The following is a 14,448-nucleotide window of genomic DNA, read 5'->3' as shown; positions in this document are numbered from 1 at the left end:
GTCCCAAGGCACATACATGAGGTCATGGATCCAGATCCTGAAAGATTTGGACCGCGCCTCACCCTTCTTCTACTCGCTGGAAAAATGGTGGGGGGTCCATAAGCAGCTCGTTGAGCTGCTGGCAGATGACGGATCCTCCATCACGGAGCCAGAGGGAATGGGCCTCCTGGTCCGTACTTATTACAGTGCGTTGTTCTCTCTGGATCCCTCCAGTGAGGATGCGCGCAGAGTTTTGTGGGAGGACCTGCAGCAGGTCAGCCCGGAGGGCGCCGCAGGATTGGTGGCTCCACTCACGTTGGCGGAGCTGACTGGCGCCCTCCACCAGCTCTCGAGGGGCAAATCCCCAGGGCTGGACGGGCTGACCGTGGAGTTCCTCAGGACGTTCTGGGATGTCCTGGGGAACATTACGCGCGGGTCCTGGGGAAAAGCCTGGCGACCGGGGAGATGCCCCTCTCGTGGTGCAGGGCGGTCATCGTCCTGCTGCCAAAGAGGGGCGATCTCTGCCTGCTTAAAAACTGGCGTCCAGTCTCCCTCCTCAGCACTGATTGTAAGATCTTTGCCCGGGCTATGTCTACCCGCCTGGGCTCCGTGCTGGCCCACATGATCCACCCCGACCAGTCCTACACGATCCCGGGCCGGTCCACCCAGGACAACAACCACCTGGTCCGGGACCTGATCCATCTTTGCCAGAGGACTGGTCAGTCAGTCGCCTTTCTCTCCCTCGATCAGGAGAAGGCGTTCGACAGGGTGGATCATGAATACCTTTTCAGGACTCTGCGCGCTTTGGAATCGGCCCGCATTTTGTGGCTCGGGTTTGACTTTTATACGCCGCCGCAGAGTGTCTGGTCAAAGTTAACAGGTCCCTGACGGCGCCCCTTCGCTTTGGGAGAGGAGTGCGTCAGGGATGCCCCATGTCCAGCCAATTGTATACCATCTGCGTGGAGCCGTTCCTGTGCCTCCTTCACAGGAGGTTGACGGGATTGGCTCTGCGCGAGCAGGCCTTTTGGGTTGTCCTCTCAGCTTACGCCGATGACATGCTCCTCGTGGTCACAGATCCCGTTGACTTGCGGAGGATGCGCGACTGCCAGCAGACCTTTCTGCTGCGTCCTCTGCAAAGATCAGTTGGGAGAAATGTTCTGGTCTCCTGGTGGGTCAGTGGCGGGTGGACTCCCTGCCGGAGGAGATGACACCTTTTGCGTGGAGCACCACGCACCTCCTCTATCTGGGGGTCCACCATAGCCCCGCTGAGGATGCCTGGCCGGCAAACTGACAGGAGTTCGAGGCGAACATCACCAATCGGCTTGGGTGCTGGACAGGACTGCTCCGAGTGCTTTCCTACAGGGGCCGAGTGTTGGTCATAAACCAACTGGTGGCCTCGATGCTGTGGTACCGGTTGGCCAATTTGGCCCCGCCCCCTGCATTCGCCACCAAGATCCAGAAGAAAGTCATCAGTTTCTTCTGGGGCAAGAGGAAACACTGGGTCTCTGCTGCGGTCCTGAGTCTCCCGATTGAGGAGGGCAGCCAGTCGCTGGTGTGCATCCGCACCTTGGCTGCGGCTCTCCGCCTTCGGACCCTGCAGGGATACCTGTACATTGAGCATCCTCCCAGATGGAGTGCGCTGGCGATGTATTTTTCCGCCACTGTCACTGCCTTCAAGATGACATGCAGCTCCCGGTGGAGTCCATTAGCTGCGCCTCTCTGAGGGAGTTGCCTGTCTTTTACCGGGATCTATTCAGAGTTTGGAACATGATCGCCTCCAGTCAGAGTGCTCCCCCGCCGGCGGACGGACCGACGGGCGGAGGAGTAGCCGAAGCTCCTGAGACGCCCTTCACTGCGGATGGCGAGAGGGCTCGGGGGTGCGGAACGCTCCCAGCCGAGCTGAAGACCACATCGGAACCAGGCCCCGAAACCCTCCTCGAGAGCCAGTCCCACACAACCCGAGCCGACTCTCAGAAATGCCCTCCGTGCCATTCCAATTGGCGCGCAGGGGTTTCCTGTACGGGCTGCTCCTGCACACTCTCCACTTCCTCGCCTTCGTCAGCTGGCCGGAACGCCCTGGCGGTCTGCGTTGCCATCTGGCGGCGAGGGGAAACCCCGACGGAGGTCCCTGTACGCGGGAGTCCTCCCACTTTACATCGGGGACCTCGGGTAGAGGGTGCTGCATAGGGCAGTCCCGTGCAATAGACTTTTAAGTAGGTTCATGGACTCCGAGGCCGCCTGTACTTTCTTCGGCCTGGACAAGTCCGTGTTCATATATATGGAGTGTGCGAGGTTGCAGCCCCTCTTGGAGTATTTGAAGGGGCTGCTCCTCAAGTTTTGGCTACACTTCAGCCCCACGCTCCTGATTTATGGGCACCCGGTGCAGAGGGGCATGGGCCAGGAGGAGGATATCCTCGTCGGTCTGCTCCTGGACCTGGCCAAGGTAGCAATTCACAGGTCCAGGCTGCGGGCCATCGGGGGGTCCATCCTCCCCGATTGCCTGCCCCTCTTCCACGGTTACCTTCACGTCCGGGCGTCCCTGGAGAAGGAGCATGTGGTGTCCACCGATACACTTGAGGCCTTCCGCGACCGGTGGGCACCGCAGGGACTGGAGTGCATCGTCGACGCCGAGAATGGCATTTTAATTTGAGTTTTTTTGTTTGTTTGTTCGATTTTAATAAAGTTATTTTAAAAATATGTATATAAAGGGGGCCTGAGGAATAAAGGCCCCCTTGACATTAAAAAAAAGGGATTACAGAGTAAAGCTCCCTCTGCACTGTCTGCATCAAACATTGCCAGCTCTCCACATTCCACAGATTGTTCAAAGATTCATAAATCAGCCTCACTGACTGAGTGCACCAGCGTCAGAATGGGGCGGAGATGGGCTATATGGCTTGCTGTGCTGATTGGGCAGGAGGCACAGGGTCGAGGTGATGGAGTCAAAGTTGCACTTAGACACCATTCTGGAAAGCAGCCTGCACGACTGGATGAACGAGCTGTTAACAGGCCCCAACAAATCATATTGCCTCTTTGTACCAGCCCCTCCCTTCACCTGTCACTCCAGGTATCCTGCTACAGTTTGACAAATATATCAGTAATGCCTCAGCCCAGAACCTAAGAATCAGGATCAATCCAAGCCTGTTCAGATTCTGCGATAACAGTTTGGTATGTGCACTGAAGAGTGTGGAGCTCAGAGAAGTCATTGATCAAGTAAAAGTGGACAAAGTAAAGATGATAGCAGCCAAGGGTGAAGATATGAGATCAAATGGTACTGCGTGAGCGTGAGGCAATTTATTTACTGTGGCTCTTAACAAGGCAGAGGCTTTTCAGCAGAGAGACATCCATACCAGACGTATTTGTGAATTATTCCAATTGCAAACAGCAGTCGATGGCACTACAGCTGCTTCATTTATTACCACAATGCAGAACAAGTAATGAGGGTGAACTTACGACAGCTATAAATAGTACCTTTTCCAGTGAGAGTCACTTTTTATAAGTCATAATTGGTAGCTCTGTTTTACGTGAGTAAAATCTGTAATAAAGTTTTACGAAAAAGAAAAACACACCAATCATGTCAATGGAATGAAGTGCCAGAGGACAAAGATTAAAATGGATCAAACAGGGGCGCTGATAAAAAGCAAATGTAGATATTGAGGCGGATGTAACATGGGCCACAAGAGCTTCAGGGTGTGGGTATCTGGAGCATTGGGATGCTAACATTAAGGGCAATATGCACATATTAAGAGCTTGGATTGTAAAACACTCAACAGTATATTCAATATATGCACAATTCCTAGGAAATTTCAGAACTATGTTAATTTAATAACCAAATTAGTTCCAATTGAATATTGTTATTAAGTTACTGACTGCATTCAATAATTACTGACAGAATTTAATTATGCTATTGACTCAATCTAATCGTTAAATCACTGGCTGAATTCCATATATTGAATTAATTTTTGCCAATTAATGAATTGATGCCTGAAATTAATTCCTCAATGTATTCATTTCTAACTTGAGTTGATATTGTGAACAACGCACCTTTTGTTCACAGCTGCAGAGCATTGTTTACAGGACAGTTCATCACAGGAGCCCAGGAAAACTGGGCCAACAACAGAAAACCATTCCGAGGAACTATCACACTTGGTCCATCCTCCAGCTGACTGGCTGCGCACAGGCCTGTAAACTGAGCCATGAACAGTGCCACTAACACTCCATTCTTCAGCCTAGAGATAATCCAACCTCACCCCACAAGGCAAGGTCAGCTTAATAATATTTTAAACGTTGCTCCCGTTGGCAATTTTTGGCTTTTTTAATTCATTCTCAGGATGAGGCAAGGTATTTATGGAATAAAAACAAGAAAGTGCTGGAAATACTCAGCAGGTCTGGCAGCATCTGTGGAGAGAGAAGCAGAGTTAACGTTTCAGGTCAGTGACCCTTCTTCGGAAGGTATTTATGGCCCTGCCCTACTTGCCCTAAGAAGGTGTTCCTGAACCACCAAGTAACAGTTGAGAGGTTCTCCGAGCTGCCCTGTGAAGCAGCCGAGCGTCAACCCCCATTGCACAGCACTCGTTGGGATGGAGCAAGACGAGATTTTGGGAGTAGGTTTCCAGCAGCAGCAGCACTTAAAACAGCTGCTGGAACCTCAAGAACAAAGGAAATTGGTGAGAGGGAAGAGAAAACACAGCAGCAAAGAGGACGTTAAAGATCCAACGGGCGTGAAGGAGGTAAGCTGGGCAGCCCTCGGGGGAACTTTGATGCTTGGGAAAAGATATTAAAATATTTTCAATGGCCATCCCTGGCAGTGTCTAATTTTAACAGACACTGAGCAACTGGAGTCTCGCTCAGTCAGACAGTCTGGATGCTTTAGCAGTTCTAATTAAAAGTAAAAACAGGCCACAAAGAGGCCTGCACAAAATTTGAACTATCCTAGGCTGATACACACTGAGTATCAGTGTCAGTTACTGGGTTACTCAGCTACGTGGGAGACAGCACCTAACACATGCCAGCAACGCCTACCACCTAAAAGGACAATAAAAACAAGAAATGCTGGAACCACTCAGCAGGTCTGGCAGCATCGGAAGGGTTCCGAAGAAGGGTCACTGACCCGAAACGTTAACTCTGCTTCTCTTTCCACAGATGCTGCCAGACCTGCCGAGTGGTTCCAGCATTTCTTGTTTTTATTTCAGATTTCCAGCATCCGCAGTATTTTGCTTTTATATTACCTAAAAGGACAAGGCTGGCAGACACATGGGAACACCACCACCAGCAAGTTCCCCTCCAAGCCTCACACCATCCTGATTTGGAGCTATATCGCCATTCTTTCACTGTCGCTGGGTCAAAATCCTGGAACTCCCTTCCTAACAGCGATGTGGGTGTACCTACCCCACATGGGCTGCAGCGGTTCAAGAAGGCAGCTCGCCACCACCTTCTCAAGGGAAATTAGGGATGGGCAATAAATGCCGACTTTGCCAGCGACACCCACATCTCAAGAGTGAAAAAACATATAATGGACATTTCCAATCACGTCAGCAGCCCCGTTAGGCGTTAGTGGATACGCGTCAGCTGTGCCTCAGTGGACAGCACTCTCAATTGAGTCAGAAGGTCATGAGTTCAAGTTCCATTCCAGAGACTTGAGCACAAAATCTAGGCAGACGCTTCCAGTGCAGTACTGAGGGAGTGCTGCACAGTCTGAGGAGACATTTTCAAATGAGACGTTAAACCGAGGCCCCGTCTGCCCTCTCAGGTGGATGTTAAAAAATCCCATGGCACTGTTGAACAGCAGCAGGGGAGTTCTCAGTCAATATTTATCCTACAACCAACATAACTGATACACAATATTGTCATTATCTCACTGTTGGTAGTGGGATCTTGCTATGCGCAAATTGGTTGGCACCTTTCCTGCATTACAACAGTGACGACACTTCAAAAAGTCTTTCATTGGCTGTAAAGCGCCTTGGGAAATCCTGAGGTCATGAAAAGCTCTATATAAATACAAGTTCGTTTTTATAACTCCGCTATATTTTATCCAATATAGTCTGGTATTGTGATATATATTTGTGTTAATAGGCTTAAAAACTGTACAACTGCACAGTTGTATTATAACATTCCCAAATTGGAATGGATAAAACCAAAGCAATAACAGTGAAAGTGGTCCCCACTTACATCGAGTCTGCAGCACTGAAAGAGGCCATTCAGCCCAACTGATCTATTCTGGAGTTTGCCACTTGCCATCTGTGTGTGTTGCTTACCTGACATTGACCAGCGCATGTGTCACTTTGCTTGCTGGCTCCTTCCACTGACCGCTGTTTGTCGAAAGCCTTAAAACTATAACAGAGCAAAAATAAAGGTCACTAGCACTCAATTCAAACTCATCCATGGCAACACTTATATCGAAACGTGTGAACAGAAAGTTGCGTCTGTAATAACCTGCATTCATGTAGTATCTTGGATAAAGTAAAATGACCCAGGACGACTCTCAGAGGCACAAAGGAAAAAAATGGATGTGGATTCAAAGGGAGGGAGATTGAAGAGGGCTAGCCAGAGTTCTGAGAGCAGCTTTAAGGAGATTCTGAAAAACAGAGTAGGGAAGTGGAGGAGTTTGGAGGGGGAATACTAGGAAGTGGGACCTAGGTGACTGAAAGCATGGCCAACAATGGTACAGTAAATCGAAAAGAGACGTATAAGAGGCTAGAGCCAGTGTATCCGCAGCCACGAGGAAGGGTCTCATGTGCTCATACCTTTCCTCAGATTCTGCAACCCAAGTTGCTGAGCACAAAATCCAGGCTGACGCTCCCAGTGCTGCATTGTTGGAGGTGCCATCTTTTGGAGAAGATGTTAAACAGAGACTCCATCTGCCTTTTCAGGTGGAAGTAAAAGATCCTACCCCAATATTTAAAGAGCAGAGGAGTTCTCCCCAGTCTCCTGGGGTCAATATTCATCTCTCAACCAACATCACAAAACAGGTTATCTAATCATTATCACGTTGCTATTTGTGGAAGCTTGCTGTGCGCAAATTGGCTGCCACATCTCCTACAACAGTGACTGCAATTCAAGAAGTAACTCACCCATTGAATATAAGTTATCGAAGACCTGGTGCATTCGAATGATCTCGTAGTAAAGTTCATCATAACTGCTTGGCGTGGGGAGGAAAGTGTCGCCATACGTAATAAACACATTGAATAAATTCACGACCTGCAACGAAAAGGAGCCATAGCTCAATTCTTCTGTTACACTTTTCAGAGGATGGTGGAAAAGGCAAACACTTCACAACAGGAGCAGCCCTGCCCTGAGTCAGCTGGCATGGGTTAATGAGACTTTGCAACACTCTGCACTGCCTCAATGGGTAGGGAGTTCTTAAATCACCTCAGTGTTGCCACTGTCCAGCTGTCTCCAATACATTCTGGCTGCCGTTATTAACAGGCAAAAGGGAAATCTACTCGTGTGACATTCCTCTGGCGAAAAGGGTTAAATTCTAAGGACAGGTTGCATAGACTAGGCTTGTCCTCCTTCAAGTTTAGAAGATTAGGGGGTGATCTAATTGAGGAGTTTAAGATGATTAAAGGAGCTGTTAATATTGAGAGAGAGAAATTATTTCCTCTGGTGGGCGGAGTCCAGCACCTTAAAATTAGAGCCAGGCCTTTCAGGGGTGACGTCGCAAAGGGTAGTGGAAATCTCTAACACTCTCCCCTAAAAAGCTGTAGAGCTTGGGGGTCAACTGAAAATTTCTAAACTGAAATTGATAGATTTTTGTTGGGTAATGGTATGAAGGGTTACAGAACCAAGACAGGTAAATGAAGTTAAGATACAGTTCAGCCATGATCTAATTGAATGACAGAACAGACTGGAGGCCTCCTCCTGTTGCTATGCTCTCTGCATGGTACTGTAGCGCAAGCAATAACCCGTATATTCTGGCCGGGTTAGTGTCTAAACTGAATAAGCAGACAGAGGAACTTCACATGAGTGCGTTAAGCTATAGCCTGCTGATATCCAGGAGTAATTTTGTGGCTCAGATCAAAAAGAGCTGCATGGAACAGGCTACTGGGGAGGGATGTTGCAGTGTGCACGGTTAAAGTGGGCTCACGGGACGAGTGGATGCAGTTGTGGAGAGGGGTAGGGATTGAGGGAGATTGAGGAGGTGGGTCTGTGAGTTTGAGGTCAATAAAAAATGAACAGGCTTGTCGATCCTGGTGGCCTGTTCCTGTCCCTAAAGATACTACGTAAACTGTCATGTGACTTCATCTGCCCTGTTGCTAGGTTTTTGTTGCTAGGTAACTCTGAGAGCAATCCATCACTTGTAAAAATCCTTTTTGCTACAATCTGCAAACTTTAACATTCCATTTAAAGTGTAGCAGCTCTTTTTTGTCATTAATATACATTACGAGCTGCAGGATTTCAGCATCCAAGCTCAAAGTCTGCAGGCTGTCCAATTCGAAATATCACTCCCGATAGCCATATACTTCTGCTTTGCATTTTCCAGCCAATTCAGTGCCCATTTGTAATGTCGGCTTTGATCCCACAAGCTTTCAATGCAGCCAAGAACTGAAGGAATCATTTGTGCTCCCATGGAAGTTTCCCAATAATCAGTCAGTGATACAGTGACAGGGCTGCACTAACGAGGGGTCAGTCAGTGACAGTGACATGGCCGCACTATCGAGGGGTCAGTCAGTGACACAGTGACAGGGCCGCACTATCGAGGGGTCACTCAGTGACACAGTGAAAGGGCCGCACTATCGAGGGGTCACTCAGTGACACAGTGAAAGGGCCGCACTATCGAGGAGTCAGTCAGTAACACAGTAACAGGACCGCACTATCGAGGGGTCAGTCAGTGACACAATGACAGGGCCGGACTATCGAGGAGTCAGTCAGTGACACAGTGACAGGACCGCATTATCAAGGGGTCAGTCAGTGACACAATGACAGGGCCGGACTATCGAGGAGTCAGTCAGTGACACAGTGACAGGACCGCATTATCGAATGGTCAGTCAGTGACACAGTGACAGGGCCACACTATCAAGGGGTTAATCACACAGTGACTGGGCCGCACTGTCGAGGGGTCAGTCACACAGTGACAGGGCCGCACTGTCGAGGGGTCAGTAACATACTGACAGGGTCGCACAGTCGAGGGGTCAGTCAGTCACACTGTGACTGGGCCATACTCTCAAGGAGTCAGTCACAAAGTGACCAGGCCGCACTCTCAAGGGGTCAGTCAGTCACATGGTGACAATGCCGCATTATCGAGGGGTCAGTCACATGGTGACAGGGTCGCACAATCGAGGGGTCAGACACATGGTGACAGGGATGCACTGTTGAGGGGTCAGTCACATGGTGACAGGGCTGCACTGTCGAGGGATCAGTCACATGGTGACAGGGTCGCACTGTCGAGGGATCAGTCACATGATGACAACGCCGCATTATCGAAGGGTCAGTCACATGGTGACAGGGTTGCACTGTCGAGGGATCAGTCACATGATGACAACGCCGCATTATCGAAGGGTCAGTCACATGGTGACAGGGCTGCACTGTCGAGGGATCAGTCACATGGTGACAGGGCTGCACTGTCGAGGGATCAGTCACATGGTGACAGGGCTGCACTGTCGAGGGATCAGTCACATGGTGACGGCTGCACTGTCGAGGGGTCAGTCACATGGTGACAGGGCTGCACTGTCGAGGGGTCAGTCACATGGTGACAGGGCTGCACTGTCGAGCGGTCAGTCACATGGTGACAGGGCTGCACTGTCGAGCGGTCAGTCACATGGTGACAGGGCTGCACTGTCGAGGGGTCAGTCACATGGTGACAGGGCTGCACTGTCGAGGGGTCAGTCACATGGTGACAGGGCTGCACTGTCGAGCGGTCAGTCACATGGTGACAGGGCTGCACTGTCGAGGGGTCAGTCACATGGTGACAGGGCTGCACTGTCGAGGGGTCAGTCACATGGTGACAGGGCTGCACTGTCGAGGGGTCAGTCACATGGTGACAGGGCTGCACTGTCGAGGGGTCAGTCACATGGTGACAGGGCCGCACTGTCGAGGGGTCAGTAACATACTGACAGGGTCGCACAGTCGAGGGGTCAGTCAGTCACACTGTGACTGGGCCATACTCTCAAGGAGTCAGTCACAAAGTGACCAGGCCGCACTCTCAAGGGGTCAGTCAGTCACATGGTGACAATGCCGCATTATCGAGGGGTCAGTCACATGGTGACAGGGTCGCACAATCGAGGGGTCAGACACATGGTGACAGGGATGCACTGTTGAGGGGTCAGTCACATGGTGACAGGGCTGCACTGTCGAGGGATCAGTCACATGGTGACAGGGTCGCACTGTCGAGGGATCAGTCACATGATGACAACGCCGCATTATCGAAGGGTCAGTCACATGGTGACAGGGTTGCACTGTCGAGGGATCAGTCACATGATGACAACGCCGCATTATCGAAGGGTCAGTCACATGGTGACAGGGCTGCACTGTCGAGGGATCAGTCACATGGTGACAGGGCTGCACTGTCGAGGGATCAGTCACATGGTGACAGGGCTGCACTGTCGAGGGATCAGTCACATGGTGACGGCTGCACTGTCGAGGGATCAGTCACATGGTGACAGAGCTGCACTGTCGAGGGGTCAGTCACATGGTGACAGGGCTGCACTGTCGAGGGGTCAGTCACATGGTGACAGGGCTGCACTGTCGAGCGGTCAGTCACATGGTGACAGGGCTGCACTGTCGAGCGGTCAGTCACATGGTGACAGGGCTGCACTGTCGAGGGGTCAGTCACATGGTGACAGGGCTGCACTGTCGAGGGGTCAGTCACATGGTGACAGGGCTGCACTGTCGAGCGGTCAGTCACATGGTGACAGGGCTGCACTGTCGAGGGGTCAGTCACATGGTGACAGGGCTGCACTGTCGAGGGGTCAGTCACATGGTGACAGGGCTGCACTGTCGAGGGGTCAGTCACATGGTGACAGGGCTGCACTGTCGAGGGGTCAGTCACATGGTGACAGGGCTGCACTGTCGAGGGGTCAGTCACATGGTGACAGGGCTGCACTGTCGAGGGGTCAGTCACATGGTGACAGGGCTGCACTGTCGAGGGGTCAGTCACATGGTGACAGGGCTGCACTGTCGAGGGGTCAGTCACATGGTGACAGGGCTGCACTGTCGAGGGGTCAGTCACATGGTGACAGGGCTGCACTGTCGAGGGATCAGTCACATGGTGACAGGGCTGCACTGTCGAGCGGTCAGTCACATGGTGACAGGGCTGCACTGTCGAGCGGTCAGTCACATGGTGACAGGGCTGCACTGTCGAGCGGTCAGTCACATGGTGACAGGACTGCACTGTCGAGGGATCAGTCACATGGTGACAGGGCTGCACTGTCGAGGGATCAGTCACATGGTGACAGGGCTGCACTGTCGAGGGATCAGTCACATGGTGACAGGGCTGCACTGTCGAGGGATCAGTCACATGGTGACAGGGCTGCACTGTCGAGGGATCAGTCACATGGTGACAGGGCTGCACTGTCGAGCGGTCAGTCACATGGTGACAGGGCTGCACTGTCGAGCGGTCAGTCACATGGTGACAGGGCTGCACTGTCGAGCGGTCAGTCACATGGTGACAGGGCTGCACTGTCGAGCGGTCAGTCACATGGTGACAGGGCTGCACTGTCGAGCGGTCAGTCACATGGTGACAGGGCTGCACTGTCGAGGGATCAGTCACATGGTGACAGGGCTGCACTGTCGAGGGATCAGTCACATGGTGACAGGGCTGCACTGTCGAGGGATCAGTCACATGGTGACAGGGCTGCACTGTCGAGGGATCAGTCACATGGTGACAGGGCCGCACTGTCGAGGGATCAGTCACATGGTGACAGGGCCGCACTGTCGAGGGATCAGTCACATGGTGACAGGGCCGCACTGTCGAGGGATCAGTCACATGGTGACAGGGCCGCACTGTCGAGGGATCAGTCACATGGTGACAGGGCCGCACTGTCGAGGGGTCAGTCACATGGTGACAGGGCTGCACTGTCGAGCGGTCAGTCACATGGTGACAGGGCCGCACTGTCGAGGGATCAGTCACATGGTGACAGGGCCGCACTGTCGAGGGATCAGTCACATGGTGACAGGGCCGCACTGTCGAGGGATCAGTCACATGGTGACAGGGCTGCACTGTCGAGGGATCAGTCACATGGTGACAGGGCTGCACTGTCGAGCGGTCAGTCACATGGTGACAGGGCTGCACTGTCGAGGGATCAGTCACATGGTGACAGGGCTGCACTGTCGAGGGGTCAGTCACATGGTGACAGGGCTGCACTGTCGAGCGGTCAGTCACATGGTGACAGGGCTGCACTGTCGAGGGATCAGTCACATGGTGACAGGGCCGCACTGTCGAGGGATCAGTCACATGGTGACAGGGCTGCACTGTCGAGCGGTCAGTCACATGGTGACAGGGCTGCACTGTCGAGGGATCAGTCACATGGTGACAGGGCTGCACTGTCGAGCGGTCAGTCACATGGTGACAGGGCTGCACTGTCGAGGGATCAGTCACATGGTGACAGGGCTGCACTGTCGAGGGGTCAGTCACATGGTGACAGGGCTGCACTGTCGAGGGATCAGTCACATGGTGACAGGGCTGCACTGTCGAGGGGTCAGTCACATGGTGACAGGGCTGCACTGTCGAGGGATCAGTCACATGGTGACAGGGCTGCACTGTCGAGGGGTCAGTCACATGGTGACAGGGCTGCACTGTCGAGGGGTCAGTCACATGGTGACAGGGCTGCACTGTCGAGGGATCAGTCACATGGTGACAGGGCTGCACTGTCGAGGGGTCAGTCACATGGTGACAGGGCTGCACTGTCGAGGGGTCAGTCACATGGTGACAGGGCTGCACTGTCGAGGGATCAGTCACATGGTGACAGGGCTGCACTGTCGAGCGGTCAGTCACATGGTGACAGGGCTGCACTGTCGAGGGATCAGTCACATGGTGACAGGGCCGCACTGTCGAGGGATCAGTCACATGGTGACAGGGCAGCACTGTCGAGGGATCAGTCACATGGTGACAGGGCTGCACTGTCGAGGGATCAGTCACATGGTGACAGGGCTGCACTGTCGAGGGATCAGTCACATGGTGACAGGGCCGCACTGTCGAGGGGTCAGTCACATGGTGACAGGGCTGCACTGTCGAGGGATCAGTCACATGGTGACAGGGCCGCACTGTCGAGGGGTCAGTCACATGGTGACAGGGCTGCACTGTCGAGGGGTCAGTCACATGGTGACAGGGCTGCACTGTCGAGGGATCAGTCACATGGTGACAGGGCTGCACTGTCGAGGGATCAGTCACATGGTGACAGGGCTGCACTGTCGAGGGATCAGTCACATGGTGACAGGGCCGCACTGTCGAGGGGTCAGTCACATGGTGACAGGGCTGCACTGTCGAGGGATCAGTCACATGGTGACAGGGCCGCACTGTCGAGGGGTCAGTCACATGGTGACAGGGCCGCACTGTCGAGGGGTCAGTCACATGGTGACAGGGCCGCACTGTCGAGGGATCAGTCACATGGTGACAGGGCCGCACTGTCGAGGGGTCAGTCACATGGTGACAGGGCCGCACTGTCGAGGGATCAGTCACATGGTTGCACTCACATAGGTTCAGTCAGTCACACAATTTCATACATAACAGTAAACATTGAAGAATTCTGTTGGAAAAGGCCTGAGCAACCTGGCAGTTACTTAGAGTGTTTTGCGGTAAGTTGCCTCGCTGTCCTGTCATCTGTGGGACACAGAGAACATTAATAAAATGTACATTGCAAAATAATGGCTCACCATTAAGGCCAAAGCAAAGATGTTGTATTTTTCCAGGAGAACAGTCTCATTTGACATCAGGAACTTCAACAGATTGATCAGTGCTGGAATTACATGAAGCAGACAGTAAGAAAAGCAATAAAACAAAAAGATACACAATTTTGACTACTGAATCTTTCTCCTACTCCCTTGATAGGGGTGCATAATGTTAGGAAATGATGTTCACGGAGCTCAGACTCTCACCGACTCGAAGCACTTTCCAGCACCATCTTAGGAGGGAACTATGGCTGAACCTCTCCCCAGCCCAACAGAAAGCCAAGTTTCACCTGTTTCACTTCTGCTTCCTGGCAAAGATCAAGTAACCCGACACAAACTGAACAATCAGAGCTGGGACCCTCTAGTGTGCAGTTTTATATCAGCCCAACAAACCAGCCATGGAGGTTTACACCATTTTCCTACAGAACTGGAAACAATCTGCTCGGTCTGGAATCTGTTCTGTTCCTTTCCAATGTGTGATGTTAAGTTTATCCCAGTGGATAGTCACTGTGACAAGCGATAGTCAGCATGGCGTTGTCAGGGGGAGATCATTTCTAAGATGGGGGGAGCTGTGGCAAATGAAATTTAATCCTGAGAAGTGTGAGGTGATGCATTTTGGGAGGACTAACAAGGCAAGGGAATATACAA

General features: G+C 52.1%; 1 protein-coding gene across 1 annotated transcript; it reads right to left on the bottom strand.

Moving 5' to 3' along the window:
* Positions 1–5,825: 5,825 nt before the first annotated feature.
* Positions 5,826–14,055, bottom strand: LOC137360487 (armadillo-like helical domain-containing protein 3). Its single transcript, XM_068025893.1, has 5 exons — positions 14,008–14,055; positions 13,786–13,868; positions 7,047–7,173; positions 6,231–6,306; positions 5,826–5,880 (listed from the first exon to the last, which is right to left on the bottom strand). The coding sequence occupies exons 2-5, from the start codon at positions 13,840–13,842 to the stop codon at positions 5,826–5,828; spliced, it is 315 nt and encodes a 104-aa protein (XP_067881994.1). The 5' UTR covers positions 13,843–13,868; positions 14,008–14,055.
* Between the last annotated feature and the right edge of the window lie 393 nt (positions 14,056–14,448).

Source organism: Heterodontus francisci, unplaced genomic scaffold, assembly GCF_036365525.1.
Source record: "Heterodontus francisci isolate sHetFra1 unplaced genomic scaffold, sHetFra1.hap1 HAP1_SCAFFOLD_2232, whole genome shotgun sequence".
Classification (NCBI taxonomy): domain Eukaryota; kingdom Metazoa; phylum Chordata; class Chondrichthyes; order Heterodontiformes; family Heterodontidae; genus Heterodontus; species Heterodontus francisci.
The sequence above is the reverse complement of the archived record's forward strand: the minus strand, read 5'-3'. Positions and strand labels throughout refer to the sequence as shown.

What these genes read in the sequence shown, in the direction of transcription:
- LOC137360487 (XM_068025893.1), bottom strand. Translation starts at nt 13,842, where the DNA reads ATGTCAAATGAGACTGTTCTCCTGGAAAAATACAACATCTTTGCTTTG. An exon ending in TCTTTGCTTTGGCCTTAATG is followed by an intron (nt 7,174 to 13,785) that starts GTGAGCCATTAT and finishes TTTTCGTTGCAG; the next exon opens with GTCGTGAATTTATTCAATGT. An exon ending in CGATAACTTATATTCAATGG is followed by an intron (nt 6,307 to 7,046) that starts GTGAGTTACTTC and finishes GCTCTGTTATAG; the next exon opens with TTTTAAGGCTTTCGACAAAC.